The following is a 9,404-nucleotide window of genomic DNA, read 5'->3' on the forward strand; positions in this document are numbered from 1 at the left end:
TGCCCATGACCTCCTGGGTACTTCTCAAAGCTTCTTCTGGTTCTAGAAAGTCTTGTTGCTAAAACTGAGGGAGACTTGCCCTAGAAGGAAACACTCTAGGGCCCTGCTGTACCCTGCTCTGGCCTACAACCAGTGTGAGCTCAACCACTCAGAGGGAGGAGAATTTTAATTTCCTAAGACCAGGAGCAAGACTCTGTCTGTGGTCTGGTGATGCTGAACTGAAGCACTTTAGATTAGATGTTTGGCTTAGGCTTGGGCCCAACTAAGTAGGAGTCAGGTTCCCCAGCTCTGACTGTGGACTTAACTGGATATAGAAAAGAAAGCTGGCCACTGGGGTGACCAAACACATGCCTTTGCCACATAAAGCATTAAAACATTTTATTGTTCTTTTCTTGGGTTTCAGGTATAGGAATTTTCTCAGACAAGAAATGCACTGGCACATGGAAGGGTGATGTGGAAGCCCCGATAAAATTCTAACCTATAAGAGGTTCCAGGCAATTTAGTACCAGCCACTGATCCTTTGGTCACAGCAGCTGAGGCACAACAGCCTGTGCATTGCTGGGCAAGGGCTTAGGACTGAAGGGTTGTGACTGGGCAAGTGACTTGCATGGCTTCTGGTGACCCAAAGACAAGCTGGACAGTGTAGAAAATGGAATTGTTAAGAGTTGGGTTGTTTCTAAGTCCCTCACTGCAGGACCTGATAACACCCAGGGCCATGTCCTCGCCCTCCTCATATCACTGAGACTTTTTCTTTAGTGTCTCCCTGTGCTGCTTCACTAGTGTCCCGATCCACTCTGAGGTTTTCTGCTTGGCTTCCTCCCAGCTGACAAGTGGCTCATAGCCCAGNTCTCGCTGAGCTTTCTTGTAGGAGATCGTGAACACGCTATTTAGCACTGTGATCAAGAGGCGGTTAAAGGGTGGCCTATAGTTGTAGACTGGACGTAGAAGGAAGCTCACAGTTTCCAGCAGGAAGGCAAGCCAGTAGAGCAGGGGCAGAGGAAGGCTCCAGCTGGAATCAAGGCTGAGGCCCCACTCCTTGCTCAGGGTGCAATTTAAATCATCATAGCTTTGGTGAGGGGTGTCATCTGAGATGTAATAGAANTGTCCTTGGATGCTTGGGGACTTCTTGGGGTCCTGTAGGCCCCTGGCAGCCAGAATGTGAGCCCAGGCTGCATTGCCCACATACACTGGGTTGGCTATGGAGAATGAGGCATTTTTCTTAATTATGCTGTTGTTCCTCAGTGCTGCATTCACAATAGATGACGTGACTTGGCTTTCTTCCCCATAGATGAAAGGGAGTCTTAATGCACAAGTATGCAAAGTGTCACCATTTTTCAGGGTGCTCCCATTGGCTGCCAGCACTGCCTTCTCAGCCATCCTTTTGCTGTATGGGTATGGGTCAGGCCATGTGCTTTCATGATGCTCTTCCTCATGGCCATTCAGAACAATCTTCTTGTACGAATTGGGTCCAGCCACAATTATTGAGCTGCTGTAGATGAAGGTTGGCACATTGGCTTCCACACAAGCATCCAAAAGGAGCTGAGTACCTGCTCATAGGAAGCTCACAATCATTGCTAGGAAATAAGCCCAAAGGGCCACTGTGGCAATGGGGTCAGACTGGTCTCCATCCTAACTCCTGGGAAAGGGCCACTACAGGCTAAATACATTACCACCTGATAATGACTCACACCTACCATTCTATAGCAAAAATTCACTCTGAAATTAATAGAGGTGACATGTAGATTCTTGAAATGAGCGATTTCCAGATTTACAACTTGAGGTTTCTTAATTTATAAGGCTCTCTGTCTGTCTCTCTCTCTGTTTGTATATCCATGTGTTTTTTGTATCTTTTTAAAAAAAATACTAGGGATCTAACCTAGGCTCTTTCTCATGTTAGACAAGGCCCCTATCACTGAGACACTGTCCTAATTTATTTTCTATTGCTCTGCTTAACACCATGTCCAAAGTAACTTGGAGGAAGGAATAGTTCGTAGGGCTCGTATGTCAAAATTACAGTTCATCATTGAGAAACGTCACTGTAGGAACAAAGGCAGAAGTCCCAATGCTACTCACTCCTTTGCATCCTATGGCTGCCCAAGTTGTTTACATAATATAACCCAGGACTTCTTGCTCAGCCTTGACAGAGCCAAGTGGGCAGGGTCATATCTGTTCCAGCCCTCTCATATCCATCACTAACCAAGAAAATAACCCACAGGAGCACCCACAGGTCAATCGGATGGGAGCAATTCCTCATTTGAAGTTCCTTCTTTCCAGGTGACTACTGTGTGTCAAGCTGATAAAAACTAAGCTGCCTTTTTACCTTGGAAAGTATGTCTATAGATTTTTTTCTTCCGGAAAGGTGTTCCTTTATGTGTTTTAAAATTGATATCAATATATTGCTCAGTGATTGAGACTTTGCTTTGATTCCCAGAAACAACAAAATTTATTTAAAAAGGACTCCATCACCAAATGAAAGCACAGTGTTACTAATCATCATGCATTTTATTAGACTAAAAGACAGTGGGGTTTTAAATAAAAAAAATGTAAGTTACCATATTGGCAGAGGTAGTTCAGAATTTTCATCATGCCCACTCAGGTGTATTGTCCATAGTGTATGGGCAATATGTATTTTTATTGTATTTTATTTTCCAGATAGAGACCTAGTACATAGCCCAGACTGAGCTTGAATGCATGATTGTTCTGATTCAGAGTCCTGAGTGCTAGGATTACAGATGTGTACCCCTACATATGGGGATGCAGTATACTCTCATTATTAGATATCTAATGCAGGTGTATTTTCCTCATGAAGTCAGAATTAATACAGAAATGGGAGTCTGGTTACCTATACCACCACCCTACAGTGAGGATGAGAACAAGGTAGCTATGCAGAACTAAAAGAGATCCTTGTGTGGTTATGTGCATGCTCAAATAATTAGTTGATTTAGAAAAACAAAACCAAAAACCAGTCACTTCGTTTGGAGGTTCCAGAGAGGATACATGGCAGGAAGGATCTTGGAAAATAATGGTGCTATAAAGACTGGATTCAGGATTCAGTGTGGTTATTTTATAGGGTAAAATCCTTAATTTAAAGTTGACTGGAAATCTATATTCTGAGGCACTAAGCATTAAGGGATGGGGATCTAAGGAGGAGAGATGCTAAGCTCTGCCTAGTACTTGATCTTTAAGAGTAAACTAATGCCTATCTGAAGAGATGATAATGTGGAAATCAGAATACAATTGCAGTTAAGAAAACAAGCTCCTTTTGCCCCAGGCAGATTATATAGAGCAGCATTGAAGGCTCTCGAGGGAGGGAAAGGTCAGTGTCTGGTCCATAGATGCAGTGGGTGGACGGACATCAAGTATTTGGAGATGGAGTCAATCCACTTTGGTGTGGAGAAGCAGGAGAACTTTCCTGGCAGTTGGGGTGTCATGGGTGTGGTTTTATAACCTTTTAGTCCTACTCACTACCCCTGGTGTCACTGTTCCTTCCTCTCTCTGCCTGGTTTCTTTTTCTAATCCCCGAGGACAATAAACCTGAGTTCTGCCACCTGCGCTGTTGAGCAGATAGATGTATCCGACCTACTCAGAGCACAGCAGGTATCCCATGGTTGGCCTTTCTCTTTCTGTCCTACTCCTGGTGGGACATCCTAATTTACCCACCTGCTCCAACTCTTCCTCCCCGTGTTCCAAACTAGGAGCTTCCCTCACAAACATGTCTTCTGATTTTCATTTTCCTACCTGCTCCATATCCTCCTTGGGTACTGTACCTTTCAGATTGACATCTAGGATGTTCTGTCTGGAAGCCACACCAAGGGGGTCAATAGCAGCAGCAGTGTGAATGACAGCAGACATGCCCTGGCAGGCTCTCCTCAGGCAGTGGGCATCCAGTATATCTCCCTTCAGTACTGTCACCTTGGCCTTTGTCTGCAGCTCTGTGGACAGAAAGCAGGGTCTTGGGAAGCTTTCTGCCTGGGATGGAAGTTTCCTGACACAGGTGTCAGTTATGTGGGTCTTCAAGGGCAGTCAAGGTGAGAAGACCCTGGGGAGGAGGCCTTTCTACAGAAGGAAGCATAAACACTCAAAAATCAGAATGAAGCATTTGTAGGGTATGAGGAAGCATATCTATCCACCCCATCCCTTTGTAGAATATGCATCTGAGCAGTAAGATGCCGTTTGTGTTTTGCACAGAAACAGAGAGTTATGGTNAACTCCTACATGCATTAAAGCAACTGGAGAAGGGTGGCACAGAAATGTAAAGAGGGAGAATAGGATTTAATAGATAGGGAATGGGGAAATCATATGTGGATTTGAATGAGAAAAACAGACAGAGTCTTGCCTTGGGAAGCTGTAACAGCAGTCAGGGTGTGGGTAATAAACTGCCCTGTGTGAAGACATGAGAGAAATATGGATAAAATCAGGTTAACCAGATTATGTTCTTTGGTGTTCCAATGAGTAGGATATAGACTATGGACACAAAGATGGACATTTTAACCTTGCCTTTATAGGTCTTGATACTTTCTGTGTCTGGGCTGTATATAAATAAAGTGTTAGCCCTATTACAGAGAGGAAATAGGAGTGTCTGTGAGAGAACTCAGAATGGGCTCAATTGAGGTTTTAGGTGAACATTTCTCAACAGATAGATCCTTGTAAATGAGGGAACCTCAATCAGACCACACTGTGGGCTTGTTGCTAGTAGCAGAGGATACATCAGTGTTTTTAGATTCTTTTGAAATTTACTGAATGATACTGGCAATCACAATGTCATACAAATCAGCTCANAAAATTAACATGTGCCTTGCAGCCTGTACTAATAGTCTACCCTGGCTTTAGCTTCATATTTTGCACATGATTTTCTTAGTTTGCTCTTTCCTTTCCCAACTCTGTCATGATATCAGGCATTCATTCTGATGTCCCGGGCATAGGTTGGGGAACCACAGAAGGCTCCAGGAATGTGCCTCAAGACATACATCTGCNCAGTGAAGGGCCTAATGTCCCTCTGCCTCCTTCCAATACATTCTCACTTCTCCATGANCTCTAAGGCCAGGGCTGGTTGGGATCAACTCTTGTGAGATAGACAGGTCAATTGAANCTACAATGCAGCTAAAGAGTAGCTTGACAGAGGCAGAAGTAGAAATCCAGAGCTGTCCTCTTGGGACAGGTGAAAACCTGTGCTAGATGTGTTTACTCTGTGCCCCTTTCTCCTGTCAGGCATCCCCAGGAAGTCCTTGAAGTAGAAAAGGATATGTGTCTTAGTTAAGGTTTCTTTTGTAGTGATATAACACCATGACCAGGGAAACTCTCATAAAGGAACATATTTATTTGGGACTAGCTTACAGTTTCAGAGGGTTTGTCTTTTATCATTATGGCAACATGCCGGCAGACATTGTACTGGCAGAGCCTTGAGTTCTACAGGCAGCAGAAGACTGTCTTTCCCATCAGGCATAGCTTGAGCATATGGGACCTCAAAGCCCACCTTTGACACACTTCCCCCAACAAGGCCACACATTGTAATAATGCCACTCTTTATGGGCAAGCATCTAAATACATGAATTTATGTGTTCTATCATCTCAATGAAGAAAAGCCTTCTGAGAAGGAGGAAGATACTAGGATGAGGGTCTCTGTCTGTATATTCTTTCCTCTGCTCCTCCTTCAGCTGACATTATAAGGACTGTATCAAAAGAGTGGCTGTGACCTGGTAGGTGGAGCCCAGATNCAGAGTGCAGTAGATACAAACATGAGTTCTTTGGGCGTCCTAAGATAGCAGGAGGGAACATCTTGGGTTCTTGAGATAGAGCTNAATCTCCTACTTTATCCAAGACACCATGGACTTGGTAATTATTCTGAACTGCCATATCATGGAGGTGATATTATGCTGTGATCTGCATAGAGCAGACATGCCACAGAGCAGCTCCCACATGCCATCTGTTTAAGGTACAGAGGACACTGATAGACCTCCTGGGTGCAAACCCTTATTTGCCTTACTTTACTTGCTGCATCTTGAGGAAGTCATTTCACATCTGTGTTGCCCTCCTGCCTGAAGAATCAGAAGACAAAGTTCCTTTTCTTAAGTGATCTCATGGGGTGGTGCGTATGGAATTTCTATCATTAGCGTGTCTCTGACACAGAAAGGACACTGGAAATGTTCTCTGCAGTTTCTCAGAGGAAGGAGCCTAAACTTGGAAAATTCCTCTATTGCCTTAGCTCCAAACTTTGTCTCTGTAACTCCTTTCTAAGGGGGAATGGAGTATCCACCCGTTGGTCTTCCTTTTTCTTGGTTTTCTTGTGTTTTGCAAATTGTATCTTGGGTATCCTACGTTTCTGGGCTAATATCCACTTATCAGTGAGTGCATATCTAGTGTCTTCTTTTGTGATTGGGTTACCTCACTAAGGATGATATCCTCCAGATACATCCATTTGCCCAAGAATTTCATAAATTCATTGTTTTTAATAGCTGAGTAGTACTCCATTGTGTAAATGTACCACAGTTTCTGTATCCATTCCTCTATTGAGGGACATCTGGGTTCTTTCCAGCTTCTGGCTATTATAAATAAGGCTGCTATGAACATAGTGGAGCATGTCTCCTTATTACCAGTTGGAAGATCTTCTGGGTATATGCCCAGAAGAGGTATTGTTGGGTCCTCCGGTAGTACTATGTCCAATTTTCTGAGGAACCACCAGACTGATTTCCAGAGTGGTTGTACAAGCTTGCAATCCCACCAGCAATGGAGGAGTGTTCCTCTTTCTCCACAACCTCGCCAGCATCTGCTGTCACCTGAATTTTTGATCTTAGCCATTCTTACTGGTGTGAGATGAAATCTCAAGGTTGTTTTGATTTGCATTTCCCTGATGATTAAATATTGAACATTTTTTCAGGTGTTTCTCAGCCATTCGATATTCCTCAGTTGAGAATTGCTGCAACCCAAACTTAGACAGGCAGAGAATGGTGGTGGGGTGCGGGTGTGTGTGTGTGTGTGTGGGGGGAGGACGACAGGAACACCAAGGAAGGTTTCTCCAACAATTTTCGTGTTTATCTAGGGGTCATCCTGTTTTGTTTTTCATCAGTCCTCTGCCTCTTATCCCTCCCCACTCTCCTGGATCCAATCAGCGTTCAGCATGCTCTGAACAGGAGCCCTGCAGGCAGGGAGCAAGGTAATATGCCAGTGACTCATCAGGTGGACAGCACAGGATTTTACAAGTGAGCTGGCTCAGGTTCTTAGTAAACAGGGATCAAAGGGCTTGGCCACATCCTCTTCAGACAGAGAATTCTTTGCTTAGCTCTGTACCCCATTTTTTAAGGGGGTTATTTGAATTTCTGGAGTCTAGCTTCTTGAGCTCTTTGTATATATTAGAAATTAGTCCCCTATCTGATTTAGGATTGGTAAAAATCCTTTCCCAATATGTTGGTGGCCTTTTTGTCTTGTTGACAGTGTCTTTTGCCTTATAGAAGCTTTGTAATTTTATGAGGTCCCATTTGTCAGTTCTTGATCTTACAGCACAACCCATTTCTGTTCTGTTTAGGAATATTTCCCCTGTGCCCATATCTTCAAGGCTTTTCCCACTTTCTCCTCTATAAATTTCATTGTATCTGGTTTTATGTGGAGTTCTTTGATCTACTTAGACTTGAGCTTTGAACAAGGAGATAAGAATGGATCAATTCGCATTCTTCTACATGATAACCTCCAGTTGTGCCAGCACCATTTGTTGAAAAATGCTGTCATTTTTCCACTGAATGGTCTTAGCTCCTTTGTCAAAGATTAAGTGACCATAGGTGTGTGGATTCATTTCTGGGTCTTCAATTCTATTCCATTGATCTACCTGTCTGTTGATGTACCAGTACCATGCAGTTTTTTTTTTTTTTTAATCAAGCCTGCATTTTCATCATTTATGATGCATGTGGGAGTGCAGGTCCCATGGTGTGTGATCCATAGGAAAGCAGGCTGAGCAAGCCTTGAGATCAAGCCAATAGGTAGTGTCCCCTCTCCACCTCACCCCCACCATGATGCCTGCATCAGCTTCTGCCTTTACATTCCTGAGCTTTTGGAGTTCCTGTCATGGTTTCCTCCACTGATGAGGAAGCTTAAGTCAAATAAACTCTTTCCTTCCCATGTTGTTTTTGATTACAGTGTTTCGTGAGAGCAAGAATAACCTATGATACAGTACTTATATTATTTTTATTTGTTTATTCATTTATTTATTTATTTGTTTGTTTATTTATATTTGCTTGCCTTGAAACAGAGTGCCTAGGAAATTCCTAAGGAAGTTAAAATACTAAATATTAATAGACAGAAAATTAATATTTATTTGGCATTTTGTTGTATGAGACAAAGAGAGGAAAATGTGACATGTGTAGTAAGTATCTATAAGAAAAATTATAAAATAGGAAAATATCTCAGGCAAAGTGACAGTTGTGGTTATTTGTTTTTTTTCCCCAAAAACATTTGGAAACATGATTCTGTTTCCAAATTATAAGAGACAGATGAGACCCAAAATGATAAAAACACACGGACTACTTGTCCAAATGGTTTTTAGAAAGCTCCAAAAGACTTTCAGAAAGGCATAGGACTCCTTGCAGGAGGCACAGAGGACCATGTGCTCATAGAAAACACTAGGGGAACCTGGAATGTAGAGCATAGAGTGGTGCCTTCAAAGGAAAGAATGCACTGTGAGCTGTCTGCCTAGAAGGCTGGGAGCAGATGTGCATTCTAGCCTGGTGAACTTTGTACAGTCTCTGTGGCCTGAGACCACACTGGCTCTCACCATAAGGTTGTTTATTGTGATCAATCTATAGAACCCATATTTATGGAAGGTATTACATGAATTTTAAAAAGTGTTTCAATGTGGGCATGTCTGGTCTTTATTTAGCTTAGTTCTTTCCTCTGATGTAAAGTTCAATGTACACATGGGATTGAGTTAATTATCATTAAGAATATTTTCACCAAATTGCGTTATGCTTAAATACACTAAAATCAAACCACTTGTGTCAGAGTCCAGAAACTTTTACCAATACCTACTATTTAGTCATGTTGAACCAAATGGCATTCATGTGTCTCATGGATTGTCACCCTTTGGTTTTCATGGTCTAAGTGAACCCTTTGACTTCTGGGACAGATGTATATGAGATCAAACAGCTTTGACTTTTGTAGACATTGAACACATATCAGGGAACTTTGGCTCTGTATTCCGAATTTAGATTCTTCATTTTCAACTTGAGAAGTTTTCCCAGGAATAAAATTGCTTTGAGTTCAATCCACAGATCTGGTGGAAAAAAACCCCAAACATATTGAGGTTTCTTACATCTCATCTTAGTGGAGAACTGTGACACTTCTCTGCCTCCTCTCCAGTGTAGGTGGCCAATCCAGTTTTAGATCTCTTGTGCTTTGTGTTTTTATTTATTTATTTTTCT

General features: G+C 42.6%; 1 protein-coding gene across 4 annotated transcripts in view; it reads right to left on the reverse strand.

Moving 5' to 3' along the window:
• Window positions 1-363: 363 nt before the first annotated feature.
• Window positions 364-9,404, reverse strand: part of LOC110315378 (NADPH-dependent 3-keto-steroid reductase Hsd3b5) — a 19,487-nt gene continuing 10,446 nt past the window's right edge. For 3 of the 4 annotated variants that reach the window (XM_021189454.1, XM_021189453.1, XM_021189455.1), the window contains exons 3-4: window positions 3,768-3,932; window positions 364-1,547 (exon numbers count right to left, since the gene is read on the reverse strand). In XM_021189454.1, coding sequence (XP_021045113.1) covers window positions 736-1,547; window positions 3,768-3,932 — 977 coding nt within the window. In that variant the 3' untranslated portion in view covers window positions 364-735. The remainder of the gene's footprint in view (window positions 1,548-3,767; window positions 3,933-9,404) is intronic. The other variant, XM_021189456.1, reaches the window with a different exon arrangement.

This window comes from Mus pahari, unplaced genomic scaffold (assembly GCF_900095145.1).
Source record: "Mus pahari unplaced genomic scaffold, PAHARI_EIJ_v1.1 scaffold_8522_1, whole genome shotgun sequence".
Taxonomy (NCBI): domain Eukaryota; kingdom Metazoa; phylum Chordata; class Mammalia; order Rodentia; family Muridae; genus Mus; species Mus pahari.